Here is an 18,746-nt window from a genome sequence, read left to right as displayed (position 1 = left end):
TATTTATGTCTATGTAATATTTAAGTTTTTGTATTACGAAGTGTAACATTGTCCATGATTTTTCAAGCTAGAAATTTTGTCTTAAATACTTCAAGTTGTTAAATTAGAGCATTGCTGCTTAACTTACCTGTTTCAAGAACTGGAAAAGCACTAACGTTTAGAGAACAGTAAGTATATGATTGTTCTTGCGCCTCAAAAAAAAGGAGAGAGAGAGAAATCCATGAATATAAGATGATACGTCATTTTTTTTAAAAGTCTGGATTTAAAAATGAGCTGAAACTGATGTTTTTATTAAAAATCTGACAAAATTGTTTAAGTCCTTACTAATTGCCATTGAGTCATCATGCTTTGTTTTAATGCATACAGTAAATCTAGATATGAGCAGGGATTGTCACAAGTTTTATTTTGGAGAGGTTGACTTTTAAAAAAGCGCGTTTTGTAGTTTTTGTGTTGATTTTTAAAATTATTATATTTTAAAATCTGTACTACTGCTTCAGAAGGAAGGTTATTTAACACTATTGACCACTAGTGTTTTGCTGGTTTCTGCTTAATTAATTATTAGTGATCACTTGCTGAATATGTAATTCTTTTTCCCTTGTCAACTAAAGTGATGATACATTTACAGATTAAGTAATCTTTTAGCTCATGTTGATTTAAAAAAAGCCATATTCTAAAGTATTTCAGCAGTTTTAAAACAAGCTCTTAATTTTAGATTAGTGAAGACGTGAAAAATGAATTGGCAAACGAGCTGTATACATCAACCCCTGGCCTCACTATAGCTAAAGTAAAAGAACAAATGTTCTATAAGGTAAGTAGAAATTGGTGAGTTCCACAGATTCGCATTCATTCTCTTTCAGTTAAACTTGGAGTTACTCATTTCAAGTTTACATAATATTATTGCTAACAGTTAATCAAAGTATCTAAATTAACTGAGACTAATGAGAGTTCCTCTTCGTATAAGGGTAGAGGGAGGGACTGGGAGAATGAAGGGAGCTTAAAACTACTATTAATGTCTTCTGTCCTTTTCTGCCATCCCTTGTCTTTTGCCACAAAAACGGTCTTAAGTTTTAATGTTTCCCAGACAAATGACTTAACTTGCCTGGCTGACAGACCGTTCAGGATGGAGACATCCTCAAACATCTGTTGCTGAAACTAGGTTTGGTCTGATTGTATTAGTCTGAAATTCTTTTTGCAAGAGAGCAAGGGGAGAGGAAAGAAGTATCCCCACTGATTCTTCTTTGGAGCGAAGTTGGTTGGGTTCCAGATCTGTTTCCAAGACCTTTTATATGTAGCTTACATGAATCAAATATTTCAAAACGCCTACAACAGAAGGCCAACAAAAGTCCATTTTCAAATACCAAATCAGTAAGTGATGCAAAGCTACATAATTGGGCTAATAATCATAGATACAAATTTTAAAGTAGCTTATTTTGCCTAGTTGCATGACTTTCTGTTAGTAAACAATATTTTTGTTTTGTTAGTAAACAATATAGTGGTCAGCTATTCAAAAGCCAACATTTAATTTCAAAATCTTTGTGTTTTGCTTAGATAGAGTTTTGTTAAAAGACACAGAATGACTTAAAGCTTTACTGGTCCATCTTGAATCTTAGGGTTGTAAACATTGTTACTGCATTATTTTGCTGTTCCACAGTGTGGGTTTTTCTTCATTCTCAGGTTGGACTTGCAGATGCTGTGGATCTATTTAGAGCCAGAAGAGTGTTTATTAAAGATGGCTTTGCATATGTGCCGTTTAAGGAGATTGATGTGATTGTTTTGAATAACTATAGAACAAAGTTATCTAAAGCACTGGCGGTAAGTCTGATAAAGTCTGATTTTTACAACTTTTATTACGTTGTTTAGTGACACTCTTGGACAGTAGCCTTTTTGATTTTTAAATTTATCTGCTTCTATCTGGAGAATACCAGAAACCCTATCAAAAGTGCTGACAGCACAAAAAAAAGTTCATTATGAGCTGAGAGTTCATTAATTTTAAATGGAATTTAGCATGTGTTGTGCACTGTAAAGAAATTTCTGCTAGAGGATTTTAAAATTGTTTTCCACATAGAGAGTAATGTGACTCTTCATTCAAAATGTTAGCCCCATACAGACAGCTGTTTTTTCTCTTCGTGTCGATCTTTTCTCCCACAATATTTTGCAATAATTTTTTGTTGAAACAAGTAAAATAGTGATTTGTGGTTTTTTTTGTTTGTTTGTTTATTAAAGTTCACCATCTTTTTAGAGTAAGGAATAAAAGAAGATAAGTGATTTCTGTCCTGTTCCAAAGCTCCTGATTGAAGTTGTGGGGTTTTGATTACTAATTTAGTTTGCTAAACCACATTTAATAATCTGTTTCAGCTAATTTTAGCCCTCGCAGTGCACTGCTGAGAGATGCTAGGAATATTATTAGAGTCTTTTGGAGATGAGGGCCAAAAATCCAGCATTTTTTATAGAGGTCAATCTAGCGTTATTCTGTTATACAAAACAGAGGCATAACTGGAGTGTGACACTTGGTAGCTGGATAATTAGTGTAGTTTTCACTGGAACAAAACTATAATAATCAATTACATTTCAGTGAAACTATAAAAATAAACTTTTAACTAAAAGATTGTACAAAAGGAATCTTTTTAACATGTAAAGATGGTAACAGTTGCTGTTCCACAACATAGAAATTAGGAGGATAATCTTTAGCGATTTTCCTCAGCCTTATCTGGAGTGAAGAGGCACATTTCAATAGAAGTTATTACGCAGTAGCACGCTTCCAGTACTGTTTGTGAAAAGTAGTTGTTGAAATGCTGTTTGGCCTAGGCTTAAGTTCTGCAAGTACAGCTGGTTTAGTATTGCTTGCTAATGCTTTTGTAGCACATGGATGTTTGCATGTGTCTGCTGTGTAGGAGAAATCAATCAAGACAAATGTGCTGAATTTCAGGCACTATCATAGTATAGAGGTATTCATGACTTTGCACAGAAGTTATGCATCATGGCCAAACTTAATTAAGAAGTAATAGAGCCTTAAACAGCATCACTGATTTGTTATTTAATTTGTCTCTTAATAAATGTATTTGGTAACATTACTGCTTTGGTAAGCATAACTTATGTGTGCTTTTGGGAGTATGTTTTGGTGTTTTTGCAGCATCTGGCTATTTACGCTTTGTTCTCAGCACTTTCTAATGAGCAATCCTTGTTTTATTAGAATTTGAGTATTACAGATCTTAATGGTGTGATAATCTGAATTTAGGCTTGAATGCTATTTCTAACGAAGGCATTTGTGTCTTCACAGGGTCACAAAATTAGGCTAAATACTTGTATCTTCTATGGGGTAGTTTGACTTTGTTCAATACTTCTGGCTTTGACAAGCTTCTAAGGGACAAAATACCCTGGATATAGATAGTGAAAAGACGGTCTTTGAGGCACATAGTTTTGAGAAATCTTTCTTACAGCTTTCGTTAGTGGTTCCATTCTTCAACGTTAAAGCAGCATGGTTTTCCAAGTGTGTGTTGTTTGTGTGGTGTTATTGATTATTTGTACTGTGATGCATGTTTTGCCTTTCAGAGGTTGTTTGATGCTACTCCAAGCAGTCGCATGCGCAGGTTTTGGAAGGAGTTGTCCCTATACAGAAATGATTTCATGGTGAAGGCCCACCCTGTCTTTTCCAAGGTGCTCTGGAGCTGTTACACTTTATGGGAGTGTGCTTGTGCTAATGCTACTCTTCATAAGTCTCCAAAGCATTGAATAATTTGGGTGGTTGCCTAGCCTTGTTACATTGCTCACTACATTGCAGGCTTATGTCGACACCGTCCTGCATGTTACAGGGTGATTCTAGCTGGGGTTATAAAGGAGGTATATAACAAGAGCGAATTGATGTGTTGATACTGAGCTTTGAGAGAACAGTAAATTATTCATAGTACTGACTTAAAAAAAAAGTTTTATGTTGACACTGGCATAAATTCAGTTTAGTCAGAGTTACGCTTTAATCACTAACTAGTCAAGCCCATGAAGCAGTCATATGTTTTGTTTCACCCTTTAAAAATAAGTTTGCTATCTCGACTGTGGCCATTCCTTGAGGCTCGATAACAGGGGGAGTTAATACTATTCAAGTCTTCTTGACAATTGCAAATGCAACTGAAGAAGTTCATTTTATGTGCAAAATCGATACTTCAAGGACCTTCTTTCTGTATTCTCTGACTCATTCGATAGTAAATAATTTCCTTTGTGCCATTAATGAGGATTAGACTGTAGAAGGCCTAAACATTTTCTGTAATTCATGTAAGTTGTAATATTAGCTCTACAATTGTTTTATAATCTAAAGCAAACTTTTGTTAATTCAAATTGCATTATATTTTATTCATGAGGGTTTCACTGTGTTTATGCTAATACACAAACATTTCTGCAGTAACGCTATGCTGTTTTTTGGTAATTGCAGTTGTAGGCATGTAGTGAACTTAGGTTGTGAAATTATTGGCAGTACTGGATCTCATTTTCTGAGGATAATTGTTTTAATTTTTGATTTCTTGAAATCAGAAGGCTCAGCTTAGTGTCGCAGTTCAGACCCGCAGAGCCACGTCAGAGCTGTGTTATACCCGGTACTGTGCAAAGGGGGATTGCTCCAGAGAAATCTGAAGCGGGACAAAAAGGGGAGAGGACAGAGGAGGCTGACGAATCATGGGCTGGGACTTCCCTTTATCAGCAGTGTCCTCAAATAATTGAGAAAGTGACTTAATATTACATTAGCAGTTGTCTGACTTGTTTGAACAGGAGTTTGCGTTGAACAGCAGTTTGCCTCCACAATTCCTGCCCTGTGTGGTTAACTGCAGCGGGCACAGGGCTGGACGTCTCCCACCTGCTGAAAGTGTTGCAGTGTTCAGTGTGAGCTTCCCTCTAATGTCTGATCCCCAGAAACGACGTAATTTCTGAAGACGCATTCAGGGTTTTTGAACTACGTTTCTCATAGTCCCATTTAGTATTTAGTGTCTGATATAAATACTGTTGTTGTGTGGTTGATCAGAAAATCCTTTATATAGAGATTATGGTTTTAGGTTGAGCACATAAAATTCTCTTCTTATTATTAAAATAAAATAACACCACGAGTCTTGACTAGACCTGTGCTGCAGACCATGTGCTGCATGCAGGTGCCAGGCGCTGGCAGCGGGGGACAGCAGTGCGGCCCCTGTGAGGAGAGGCCGGGGCTGCCCCGTGCCGGACACAGCTGGTTCCAGCCGGCTCCAACCCACCCACCGCAGGGCACGGCTGAGCCCCGCAGCCACGGTGGTGGCACCTCTGGGAAATGTATTTAAGAAAGGGCAAAAACACCCAACAGAGAGAGGAGGAGGGAACCAAAAGGAGTGAGAAGCAGCAGAGGGAACACCAAGGTCAGAGGTGCTGACCATGATGCAGATCTTCATGGCACCCATGAGGACCTCACACTGGAGCAAGTGGAGAGTTCCTGAAAGAACCGCAGCCTATGGAGAGCCCACGCTGAAGCGTATTTTTTTTGCCCTGAAGGACTGCAGCCCATGGGAAAGAGCCCATGCAGAGCAGGGGAAGCACGTGAGCGGGCAGGAGCTGCAGAGAGGAGCTGTTACGGACCAACCATCGCTGCCCCTGCCCTCAGCCCCCTGCGCTGCTCAGGGTGGGAGGTGGAAGAGTCTGGAGTGAAGGAGTAAAGTTCAGCTTGGGAGAGAGGGGAGGAAAGGCATTGTTTTAACATTTTTCTCTTTCTTACTACCTGAGTCTATTTTAATTAACAGTAAATTACATTACTTTTCATCAAGTCGAGTTTGTTTTGCCTGCAGTGGCAACTGGTAAGCAATCTCCCTGTCTCTATCATGAGCTGTGAGCTTTCTCATCCTATTTCCCCCCTGTCCCCTTGGGGAGGGGAAGTGAGCGAGCAGCTGGGTGGGAGTTTTGCCCTTACGTTGTGGTGGCTTAACCTTGGCTGTTCTTTTAATTTTCAGTCAAAAAGTTGTTGGTCTCTTCCCAAGTGACAAGTGACAGGACAAGAGGAAGTGGCCTCAAGTTGTGCCAGGGGAGGTTCAGGCTGGATATTAGGAAAAATTTCTTTACTGAGAGAGTGGTGAAACACTGGAATAAGCTGCCCAGGGAAGTGGTGGAGTCACCCTCACTGGAAGTGTTCAAGGAACATGTGGACGTGGCATTGAGGGACACGGTTTAATGGGCATGGTGGTGTTGGGCTGATGGTTGGACTTGATGATCTTACAGGTCTTTTCCAACCTTAGTGATTCTGTGATTCTGTGTGATTCTGTCTCTAGGCTTGTAGATCTGCTGAGGTTGGATACTGGAGGAAAGGAGGTTCAGCACTCTGGTTCCAGCTCATGCAGTTGTGTTAGCTTCTGTGTTTCCTGGGCTCCTCTGAAACAGCTTTTGGATAAATTCCAGAGGTGGGGGTAATAGATACTGAAGAACCTGACTCTGACTGGCATGCCTCCATTAGTGTCAGGTGTTCGCATCAACTAGATTGTATCATTACGTCATTCTTTTGAACGTTACAGTTCAGAAAATGTTTTGTCCTAAAGTTTTAGTGCTTGTTGAACGTTACATTTTAAAGCTGTAAGCAAATGCTTGAGAATGTGTGTAAATATTCTTGTGTAGCATGAAAGCTGTTATTGTGGGTTTGAAGAGTTTGTAATTACCGATGACAGCAAAACTGAACTTTCGATTCATAGTCTAATGGCGGTTTTCCAGTAGATTTGTCATACTTGTCTTTAAATCCAGACCCTTTTTCCCCCATGTTGAGCCTAGCAATTGAAGTAATAACTTGGCTGGTCTTTGCATTATAACTCTACTGCAAAAGGTGGCTTTTGTGAATATACTTTGTCAGTACATCATATAAGATCTAACTGTCTGCAAATTAAAATACTAACTGAAAATAACACAAGCTGGTACCATAAAAAGTCAAGATTCCAATGTTAATATGTACAATCCTGATCGTACGTGTTTCTTCTTAATTTAATGCCTACACTTTTTTACTTTGTAGTATGATCTTGTGTAATCTGATAAAATGCAAATCAAATTGTTGGGTTTTGAGGACTTAGCACAAAATGAAGATCTCACTGGTGTTTTCTAATTTTTTTGTATTTTTTTGTTTATTCCTTTCTCTATTTGGGATGTAATCTTCAAAATTGTTAGAAATGTGGATCAAGTAAGTTGCTTCTAGCTTTACTAATATTTGTAGTGATTTGTCTTTTGACATTAAATATTAGTCCAATATGCTATTTCAGTTGACTTATGCTGTATGTTCAAAGAACCTGCTAATTTGGGAAAAGTATCAGAATACATAGCACCACCTGCAAAACATTTTCTTCCTAAAACACCTACGTTTTCAAGCAGTGAAGCAGAAGGCTTTATGTAGTGGCATTAATGTTGAGAAAGTATGATTGATGATCGTCTTGTCACTTGAAATTCATTTCAGGTGTTGTGTTCCCAGTGTTAACTTAAAGTAATTCACTGTAACATAAATGGATGATTTTTATAATATGCACATACAAGGTTAGTAAGGTAATAACGTTGGCAGTGCAGGGTAAAATGTGATTACAGTGACTTTGTCCTCTGAATCTGTCAGATGAAAGTTTGCTGTGAGAGTTTTGCAGGGAAAGAGCTGGGCTTCATTTCTGAGTAGTATTACATTGCAAGGTCATTGTCTAAGGCACAGGCCTACTGAATAAAATGGTGGTATTTTGAGTGGGAGAAGCAAAATCAAGGGAAGTGACTTTGCATGCATGTTTGTGTGTCAGAGAGGACTCAAGCCTGTGTGTGGAATGGTTACCTGCAAGACAAGGAAACTCATTGGACTTTTCTTTGTGGGCCTGCCTTTTTGCCATGTCCCCTTAATTGTCCCTATTGACTATTTTCTGTCCCTAAATTGACTATTTTCTGAAATCCACCCTTCAGTGTTTTATCTCCTCTACTAATTGAAGTACATGTGTTTCTTTTAGAGACAACATAGGTTGTTAGCATAAAGTAATTATAAATAATATTAGGAGGCTAAATGAAATTTGACTGTATACAGTGTTTTGTCTTCCTATTTCTTCTATCTGCGTCTTGCATCTACTACAAAGTATAAGATTTTGTTAAGTACTAAATTTGCAGTGTAAACAATAGCTGTGGTCTCTGCATGGTCCTGTTCAGTTTGATTTAGATGGAAATACTTCCATCTTCCAATCAACATAGGTGTTTCATGACAGTAAAACTAACAAAGCAAGATTAACTTTTGACATGTTCCCCAAATTTCATAAAAAATTGGAATAGAATATATTAGCAGGAAGTACAGTTTTATTTCTATGTTGTGTGATAGATGCAATAACCTGGAAATCCGTCAGTTAATATAGCACCTGTTTAATGTCATGTGACAATTTATTAACATGCTGGTAACAGTAATTTGAGAATGATGCATTATAGTCAGTAAGAAAGAACTGTAATGGCATATGTGGTTGGTAAGTAAACAGAAGTCTATATTTCACAATGACACTGTGTTAGAAATTTGAGTTTTATCCTTATTATTTACTTAGGGCTTTCTGTGACCCATAGGCAGTTGCTAAGTGATAGCTCTAGTAGTATCTCTCTGGAGTTGGTTTACACCGGAGTTAATGACAACTTATCTCATCAACCGTGTTCTGGCTTTTTCTTGGAGAAAACTGGTTAAGTTTCTGGAAATTAACTGAAGTGAGCTAGCTGATGTTTACTGTGGACCACCAATGGAGCAGGACTCAGGTGATCCAGGGAGCCATCCAAACTATCAGTGATGATGTACCTAGTGTGTTTCTCAGCCTTCCAGTGTTTCACTGTACAATGAGACTGATTTGTGTATGCAGTTGTTTCCTGGGGTAACATGATTCATATATCTCAATAATGATAGCTGAATCCCTTCTGTGATAGTAGGGATGTGGATTTCCCACCCATCTGTACGTTAATAGAGGTTCATTATTGAGATCCACTTTCTAGTTTTATGTGTGGTTCAAGAGACACAATTAACCTACCACTGCCATGTACAGTAAATCATGAAATTCCCTTGAAATTAATATATTGAATCTTGCCTACAATGTTGCAGGATTCTGTAAAGGAGCATAAATCGTAGATGTGCTTTGTCTAAACCAATTCTTTCAAGTGATGTAGTTGCTTTTACAACAGAACAGTTATTCACTGGGTTTAATGAATGGATTCTTAAATTCATGACTGTTGAAAAGCAACATTACTGCCTCACTGACACATTTGAGCAAACATGGTCAAATGCTGACAGTTACGTTTTTATAACATTTCTAAAGAGCGTGCCCCTTTTATCCTAAGTTTCAAATTGTTTATGACTTAAACTTTGCAAGTATTTATGCTAAATTTGCAATTCCTGCAGAATATAAATAATAAGCATGTTCTTGCTTACCTCTTTGTCTAATTGTTCTGGTAACTCTCTTAATAATTTCTGTTAGAAAAATTAGAATTTCTTCTGTTTGAAACCTCTGCGGAGTACATGCCCTTGCTCAGTTATTAAAATCGGACTTTTTCTTGCTCCAACTCATCCTGTCTGCTAATCTCAAGCCTTGTGTGTTGAAAGAAATGTGTTCGTTCCCCTCCACTGGTGTTTCTTCATTACGCTTTTGAGTGGCCACCTTGCATTTGCTTTTTAAAGTGATTCTTTTCTGGCTTTGCTCCCTTGCTAAAAGCTATTTTGGAAGTAAAGGAGAGAGCAACTTTTTGAGAACTTTGCATTGTAATCCTCAAAAATGCTATATGATGGAAAAATCACAAACAATTCAAGAGTAAGTCCACCTGCATTCATCATGGTGATTTTTTCATCATCTATGTTGTCTGTAACCCTTGCTTCTCATGACCCTTGGTTAGATGTTAAATTCCGGCTAGCATATCACACGTTTTTATAAACCTACCCTACAAATATCCAAAAAGTTGCACCTTGTTTATAAATAGTAAATATTTCATAGCATAGCAAATATGAATGCTCATATGACCTGCTGTTGTGAGTAGTCACAGTGAAATCAGTAAGTCTTGCAGCTGTTGAAAGCAACATGTTCAGCAGTGAGTGTCAGATTAAGCATTCAGGAAAGAACTGGAGTCACGCAAGTTACCAAATTTATTTTGCAAGTTATTTTGGGACCTAAATTAAGCTGTAGTGTCTTAAGTTACAGTTACAGTTTGAATTAACAATTTGGATTACCAGCTAAAAAGGCTGCAACAAATATGGAATGCAGAAGGATTGGAAAAGAACATGTTTTAAAATGTTTAATATAAGTTTATGGAGCAGGTAAAAAGTAATAGGTCGAATTGCTAAAAATTGTGATGACTGCCTTTCCCATTGCATGAATATTTTTTTTTTTGCATACATTTCTCCTTGAGATATGGAGAGTGGCTATTTTTCTGAGTAAAGTTTTATGATACCCTAAGCCAGTGAATGGACATCACATACGTGATGTTAGCATGTTTTTGCCATTTCTACTGATGATAAAGATTAGCTGACTTTGGGGAAGGGCTAAATCTGAAACTCTTTTTTCAATCAGAAGGAAAAATGGATCGAAGTCAGACATGAAATAAATTGAACAACTGATAGTCGTATCAGATGACACTTAGTTAATTAATGTATAGAATCTTTCTAGAGGTTGGAGCACTTCTTTACGCAGCAAGTGTAAGAATAAAGTATGCACAAGTCTTACCTCAGAAATGCCTTTCCCAAGATGGGTTTAAAATAAATTCTGCTGTAAGGCTAATTTAAAAAAACCCCCATGAATTTTACTGATGACACAACTCAAGTGTTTTGAACTCTTTTAAGAAAAACTGTAGCAATATGCTTTTTGAACTTATTGGATATTTATTTTTAAACTCTTTTAAATATAGATAAAGTGAGTATTTTCAGAAATGCTAGTCACTGTCACTGTTGCTGCAGCTGATTTCTGGGTGGTCTCATTGTATGATTTTCCATTTTACTGCATTTTCCCAAAGGGAAGTTCATCTGTTAATGTATTTCTTCTGCTGTTAATTGCTAATCTGCATATTTATGCTAGAGAGGAAGTGGACATTTTTTGTAGTTCTTGTAAATGAAGATTATTTGTCAGAATATTTTTTCCTGGTAATAGGAAAGCAGGGTATATTTCAGAGGCACTATAGTCGAGCAGACTTTTTACAATAAAAACACACCCTGTGTCTTATGGGCCGTCTGTACAGGCTGCCACTGAAATCACTGGAGTGCTATCTTCCTGAAATATTAGAAACATGATTTAATTAGGCTGCAAATATAGAGCCAGGGTAGTTAAAGTTGGATCTGGTAGTATTGGGTCTGTTGGAGTACACTGCCTGGCCCACTCCTTTCCCAACTGTGACTTCATTTTGCAGCTCTGGCTTTTGAAGAAGCAAATCCTTATTCGTACTATTACTTGTCTCTAGGAGAGCATTGTGTGCCTCTGCATTGCCTGTACTCTGCTGCCAGGCTCCTACTGGGTCATCACTCTCTTTCCTGCTAGTGGCCAGCAACATACCTGCCTGAGGAGAGTACTGCTTTATTCCCGCATATCTTGACTCCAGGGATACATTTTGAAGTTGGATAATCGATGTATTACGTTCAACTGATCCCCGCCCCCCAGCTGTTTCCTTGTTAAGTTTCTCTTGTGTACCTGACATGGATTCCGAAAGGCTTTTGTTGGTTGGTTGGTTGGTTTGGGATTTCTTTTGGCTATACCTCCTGCTGGATTATCTCAGGTTATTTTATAGTTCACTCCTAATCTTTTTTTGATAAATTCCTGAGTTAGTGACCTACAGGGAAATACTGACCCACTGATGCAAGCCATCTCTCACTAGGGAGCACACTTTCTAGTTAATTTTTCATTCCTTATTGAGGAGTGTAGCCTTGCATTTCCATGAGAGGTGTACTATGTTATATCTGCATATTCAGTTCTCTCATGTGATCTGTTCAGCCTGAAGAAAGGTATGAATCGGAAGTTGGGTGTGCAAACATTACTGGGTTAGCTTTCCTTAAGAGAGACCTCCACGCTGCTGTGTTCCACCTTTACAGGTCTACCTTAAGCTGTCAGTGTTTCAAGCCTGTCTGGACTTAAAAGCACTGGAGTCCTGAAAGTTGACAGTAGCTTCATGTGGAGCACTTTGACATTGCTATGGACTGAAATTTCTTTGTCTGAAGTGGCTTTCTTTTCTCTTGGGGTATGTAAGGAGGAGGTGGTCTAGTAACAATAATCTCTGCGTTAGTATGCATGTCTGTATGGCCTTACCTGGGTTGGTTTTTGTTATTCCTTGGATATTCTATTACTGTGAAACAGAAAACCAGGAGAGAATTTCCATAGAGTCTACATGGGTTATGTACATTTGGTAGTATGTCAAGTGTATGTATATATGTAAATGTTTTGTATCATCTCATCTGTCTGATGATACCTCATCTGTCTGAGGGAGGAGGCACAAAAATACTGTAATATAGTTGTTTTGTAGTAAAAATGGATTTTGAAAGACAATGATGGATTTATTCAGCATCCAGGGTCACAGGAAAGTCTCTGGGTATAAGAGAAATTTTGTAAAAGCTTGTATGTGCTCTGCAGATTTTGAAAGGACACTGAAATAGCTGTTCAGCGTCTGAGTTGTAGAAAGGCAGAAAATAAGATGAAATATCAGGGAAACAGACCAATGAAGAGGTACAGTTTCAATTTACATGTAGCTTGTGAAAGATCTTTTTAGCTATATTTTTTTCTCTATTTATGTAAACAAATTCCTTTTAATGTAAATACTAGTATTTTTCTGTTTGTAAGGATTGATGTTTAATTTAAATAATCTGTAGTCTTGAACAAATAGCAGAAAGCAAAGGGGTTTTTTTAATCATCTGTCATGAGTTAAGCAAAATGACATGGTTTATTAATGACTACAGCCTTTGTTTATATATGTACATGTGAAAGGAATGGATTAAATTTGGATGTAGTGTTTAGAGCTTCTTAAGTAATAGAAAACCCCATGAGTTTTCCCTCTTGTTTTCCTAGTTATGCTGCCAAAATGAGGTGAAGGTTGTCCTGTTACCAGCTTTGTTAATCCCAAAGGATATGTGTTTCTTTTTACTCCATCCTTTTGCATATAGACAATAAAAATAAATATAAAAAAGTGGAAGTGTCCCGTCCCCGTCCCCCCTTAAAACTGAACTGTGAATTAGAAGAATCTTCTTTTGAGTACGTGAAAATGTTGAATTACTTATTTTAAAAGTGGGAAGAATCCCACCAGTTGTCAAAGTGAATGAATAAATGCATTAATCGGTTCTTATTCCAAATGACAAACTTCTAAAGTAATTTTTGGAGGAGTTAAGTCTGCCAGGCACTGTTGTAGAACACTGGCTGCGTAACACCCTTCGGTGACAGAAAGCAAATACCTGTTTCTCATTAAAAGTTGATGGTATCTCATATTGCATGAACAAATGAGTGAAAGAAATGTAACAGAGGATGTAGGCTAAAGAATAAGAGATATGAATTAGTTTAGAATATATTTAAATTTAAAGTCAGTCTCTTATCTGTCACATACAATAACATTTTGCCTTGTTAGATGTTTTAGTAAGTGGCATTTCAAAGGCAAATTACACTATTTCTTTTAAAACATGCTTCTAGACTTTACTGGAATCGTTTCTCTAGATTGTTTTTACTGAACAAATGAAAATCTTGGGGTTAATCTGCATTTAAATTTGGTATGTTTTCTGATGGTCCTGTATAAGAAACAAAGGGCATTGGAGAGGAGACATCTTGATACTGGTAGTTACTTCCTCTTTCCACGCTTACGGTACTTCATCACTCATAGTACAACTAGCCAATTTTAGAGTAACCAGTTTCAAATAGTAAGGCCAGTTGGACTTTTGATCTGAAGCTATTTTGGGAGGAATAAAGAGGGAAGTGTTGTGGATCATCTGATGATGTGCATTTGCCTAAATTTAGGCTGGGGAGTAACTCCTGATGTTCATTATCAGTACACTTCCTATTGGAAAATTATTAGGCACTTCTGTCCATCTATATATTTTTCTTATGGCGAAGGATAATGCTGGTAAAGCCTGTAATGAAAGCAGGGAGATGACTGAAGTAATAATTAGAGAAGCAATAATAAAAATTTATTCCAAGCTGCGTGCTTTTGAAACTAGTTAGATCTCTGACTTTGGGGAATTTATTATGGCTCAAAGATAATGGTAATTCTTGTGAAGTGAAGTCCACAGCCTGGTACGTGGCTCTTTAAAGAGTGGGATTGTTTCGCAAGCGGGTGTGGGGATACCTCAATTCAATTGATGCAAAGAAGAATACATCAGACAATGCATGAGTGTAAACCTGTGCTCTACTGTCAAGGGATTAAAAAGTAGCTGCGCAGTAGGGGAGAATGAAAGCTCCCGGCCTGCCCTGCGCAGAAGAGGCTTTTGCTTGTGTGTGTGCGTATTGTGTGTGGTGGGGTGTGTGTGTGTGTGTTGTTTTGTTTGGGTTTGTTTTTTTTTTTTTAAAGATTGGTTCATCATAGAAATTTACTACTTTATATAGCAGGTGGTAACATGCTGTCGTCTAACAAGTGATTGCTCCAAGCTTAGGATTAGTTTTTCAACTTGTTTTCCTTACATTTTCTTGTGAATGTTGGGTAGCACTGGTGAAATCTAAGTCATAGTCACCAAGAACTTCCCTGGCCACTGATGCATGTTCCTTCAGGCACTTAAATGGCATATACAGACAAAAGCAACCACAATGGGATTGTGTATCTGAGTTTAATGATATGACTTACATTTATGTGATCCTCTTTCTTAAACTTTTAGTATAAGCATTACAGTTTGGATTTAGTGTAGTTCACATCTAAGCAAACAGTAGGCACACCAGTGGAGCACCCTGACAGCAGAGAAGGTCAACAGTATCTTGGGCTGTATCAACAGAAGTACAGTAGGTAGGTAGAGGGAATGGATTCCCCTTTACTTGACACTCATTAGACCACATCTAGAATACTATGTCCAGTTTTGGGGCTCCCGGTAAAAGAAAGATGTTGATAAACTGGGGCAAGTTTAGTAGAGTTCTACCCTCTACGTTTTCTGCCTGTCTTTACTGATGAAGTTGAGCCTACTGTTTACCAGATCTCCAGGTCTTTTCCAGAAGAGCTGTTCCCCAAGGAGTTGGCCACCATCCTGTACCAATGCAGGGATTTATTTTGTGTTAGGTACAGGACTTTTCAGTTGTGCTTGGTGAATTTCATGAGGTTCTTGTTAGCTCAGTCCCCCACCCTGTTTAGATCCCCCTGAATGGCAGCACTGCTCTTCAGTGCATTGACTGCCTTCCCTGAACTGGTGTCTGTGAACCTGATGAAGATGCATTTTGTCTCCTCTAGGTAATTGGTAAAGATATTAAACAGGATAGCTCTCAGGATAGGTACTTGAGGAACTCCACTTGTAACAGGCCTCCAGGTCGCGTATAAAACATTAACCGCTACCTTTTGAGCCTGATGACTGTTTTATGTCAGGAGCTGCTGGTTTGTTTTGATCTCAGTAAGAAAGGCAGTCAGACTCAGTAAAGTGTTGCTTAAAATGCCATTTGTTGGAGGTGATATGATAAAGAGAGGATAGTACTGATAATCTTACTCTCTTTGGGTGCTGGGAACTCAAAAGTTGTGGGGCATCAAATGAGCCACCAACCAGGGCACGTCTCACTGTGCAGATCCTGTCTGTGAAAGGTTACCCTATTTTGGTCTTTTGAGCTCTTACAGCTCATCGTTTCTACATGTTCACATGAGAATTTGTTGCCACACTTTTAAATAAAGACAAAGACATGCAGGTGGTGCAGTTGCAGGTGGGAGTTGCCCACAAGCTGCTTCATTACAGTTAGCCACCTAAGTTTGTCCTGCAGCCAAGGAATATGTGTGGTACAACACCAGAAGACCAAGTTATACATGCAGTATAGCACAGGCCAGGCCTGCGCCTACTCAGGTATACTGTTAAGGGAATCCCTAACTCCCTGATGTACAATGATGTTCTGGTTAGGGTCACTACCAGCTTTTCACTCATCCAGTAGGTGACTGAACTATAAACTTGCAGCTTAGATACAGGGATATTGTAGAACACTGTAACAAAAGTCTTGTCAAAGCCAAGGCAGATGACATCCACTACTCTTTAGTCACAGATCAACTAATTTTGTCTCAGAAGGCAGCCAGGTTGATTAAAAATAAAATAATAAAAAAGAAAATTGTAGAAAAAGAAAATTGGTAGATCAATGCTGGCTATTCCTGGTGACCTTCTCCATTGTGTGCCCAGAAGTGCATTCCAGGAAGACCTGCTCTGTGACTTTCCCAGGGTCTGAAGTGACACTGACTGGCCTGTTATTCTCCAGTCATCCTTATTGTTCTATCAGAAGATGGGTGCAAGACTAACCTTCTAGTCATCAACAGCCTCTCCTGATCGCAGTGGCCTTTCAGCAATGTTGGAGAGCAGGCTCATAATGTCAGCTCTCTCAGCACTCTCAGGTACCTCCCATGAGGTTCCGTGGACTTGCATGAGAGGAGATTTCTTGGTAGATCCTTACTCAATCCTTGGTAGTTCTTCGCCTCCTTGAATAATCTCTGTAAGGCATAAATGCCTGAAAAACTTTGTCAGTAAAGATGAGCAGAAAATGTGGAGGGTAAAATTGCTGTCTAACTTGCATTTGTATTAAATGATTGTCTCTAGTTTGTAGCAGTACTCTTTGAAGCTAAAATACTTAAGATTTATTTTATTTATATTTACTTTTGGAAATGGAAAAGGAAATATGTCATATTCCTTTTTTGTTTACCGTGCCACTTAGCAAATCTAATTAAACTATGCGGTTTTAGTATTACTTGGAAATGGTACAGCAATTATAGTTCAGTGACTGCATGATTGGACTCAAAGGTTTTCTATATTTGCAGGACTCAAAATACAAAGTGTGGAAACTGCAAATTTAGGTAATTCTGTCAATTTTTAAGTTACCTTTTAAAATATTTTTCTAATTTTTTTTCTCCTGAAGTCTTAATTCAGCTTTTTATTAGCGAGCTCTGTGAAAGCATAATTTTCTATGCTGGGCTTGAATTCAAGAAACCTTTCACTTCCAGAAAAGCAGCTACAAACCCAGACAAAACACTAAAATTTAAATGCTATGTATCAGCCTTCTCTCCAGTGATGCTTACAATGTGTGTGTCCAAATGCTCAGCTGGCCATCAGAGGGCACTGCAAGAGTGCTGAACGAGGTAATGCAGGAACATTGTGCCTGAAATACAGCCTTTCTGTATAGCAATGGTGTTCCTTTAAGGAGGAGATGAAGACATGGGACTGAGTTCTTAATTCTAAAGAAAAATGTGTTGTATTTGCTCTAATGCAGAATGTATGTAAATGAGGTTGATTTTATTCTCTTGGTATACACCAAATGCAAATAAGCATTTCACTAAATGTCATTAATTTTTAGTTCTGTGATTAATTTCCCTGTATCTGTCAGTATGAACTGATAAGCAAAAGTTAAGAGATGATCAACATTTAAAAATTCTAATGATGTTTTAACAGTAGCCTCATGAATCTGCTTGCATATGTCATTCACAGTTACCAGGCTTTCATGTGTTTGTGATGTGTAGCTCATTCTGGTTTTTAATCTAGTGTAGCAGATATCACCTGGTGCATTTGATGTTTTCAGGGTCTGAGGTAATATTAGGTTTTGTCCATGATGTTATGACTATATGGGTTAATCTTTGAGTCATTAGACCTCATTCCATAAGGTTTAGCATCAACTAAACCGAGTATCTGACCATAAGCGAGAAATTATTTTTTTTCTTAATTATTGTCGAGACTGCTTAGCATTGATTTTTATGGGCAATGCCTGTTCTTGTTTTCTCTCCTTAGTGTCTTACTTAATTTTGTTTCTAGTGTCATTGTATTCTTATTAAATGGGCACTAGCTAGCTTTTGAATACCTCCAAGGTGGGAGATTCCACAACCTCTCTGGGCAACCTGTGCTCAGTCACCCTCAGGTATTTATATATATTGGTAAGATCCCTCTGAGCCATGCCTTCTCGAGGCTGGACAGTCCCAGCTCACTCAGCCTTTCCTCACAGGAGAGACGTTCCAGTCCCTTCCTCATTTTAGTGTCCCTTTGCTGGACTTTCTCCAGTATGTCCGTATCTCTCTTGTACTGGGGAGCCCAGAAGTGGCCATGGTACTGCAGGTGTGGCCTCACAGTGCTGAGTAGAGGGGAAGGATCACCTCCTTTGACATGCCAGCAACACTCCTCCCAGTGCAGTCCTATTAGAGCTCTTCGCCACAAGCACACATTGCTAATAACTCGATTTTGCCTAGCTAGAGCTTTAGTAAAGGACAAAAATGAACGTCAACTATTCAGTCTCCATGCCCCCTCTGGACAATAACTAATACAGCTTCACTGACAAAGACAGACTCATTTTCAACCAACATAGGTCTAGAAGAATCAAAAGGTACATAAATACCATGACAACTATTTTGCACATTTTTCCGAGAGAAGATGAGGCTAGAGTGATCCTGCTATTTACACTCATCTTTAAGTGTTAGAATTAATAACTTTTGCCCATCTTACCCAATCTCATGTTTGATAGAGAAAAGAATCTGAAAGACACTAAGTCTTAACAAGTTTCACGGGAAAATACTAGGCGAGAGACACTATTATCTCTCAGAAAGCAAAACACTACAAAAAAAAGAACATATACTGTACAGACCAGCAAAGACTACAAGGAAAATGTGTTATGTGTTAATTACAAGAGAATTTTCAGAGTTTT

The 18,746-nt window shown here is 38.2% G+C and overlaps 1 protein-coding gene across 1 annotated transcript in view; it reads left to right on the top strand.

The window, feature by feature from the left end:
- Positions 1-18,746, top strand: part of PRIM2 (DNA primase subunit 2) — a 128,440-nt gene that overhangs the window by 26,652 nt on the left and 83,042 nt on the right. Inside the window, exons 5-6 of the mRNA XM_059835519.1 lie at positions 713-808; positions 1,675-1,812. Coding sequence (XP_059691502.1) covers positions 713-808; positions 1,675-1,812 — 234 coding nt within the window. The remainder of the gene's footprint in view (positions 1-712; positions 809-1,674; positions 1,813-18,746) is intronic.

The sequence above is a fragment of the Gavia stellata genome, chromosome 2 (assembly GCF_030936135.1).
Source record: "Gavia stellata isolate bGavSte3 chromosome 2, bGavSte3.hap2, whole genome shotgun sequence".
Classification (NCBI taxonomy): domain Eukaryota; kingdom Metazoa; phylum Chordata; class Aves; order Gaviiformes; family Gaviidae; genus Gavia; species Gavia stellata.
This window is presented reverse-complemented; position numbering and strand designations above follow the sequence as displayed.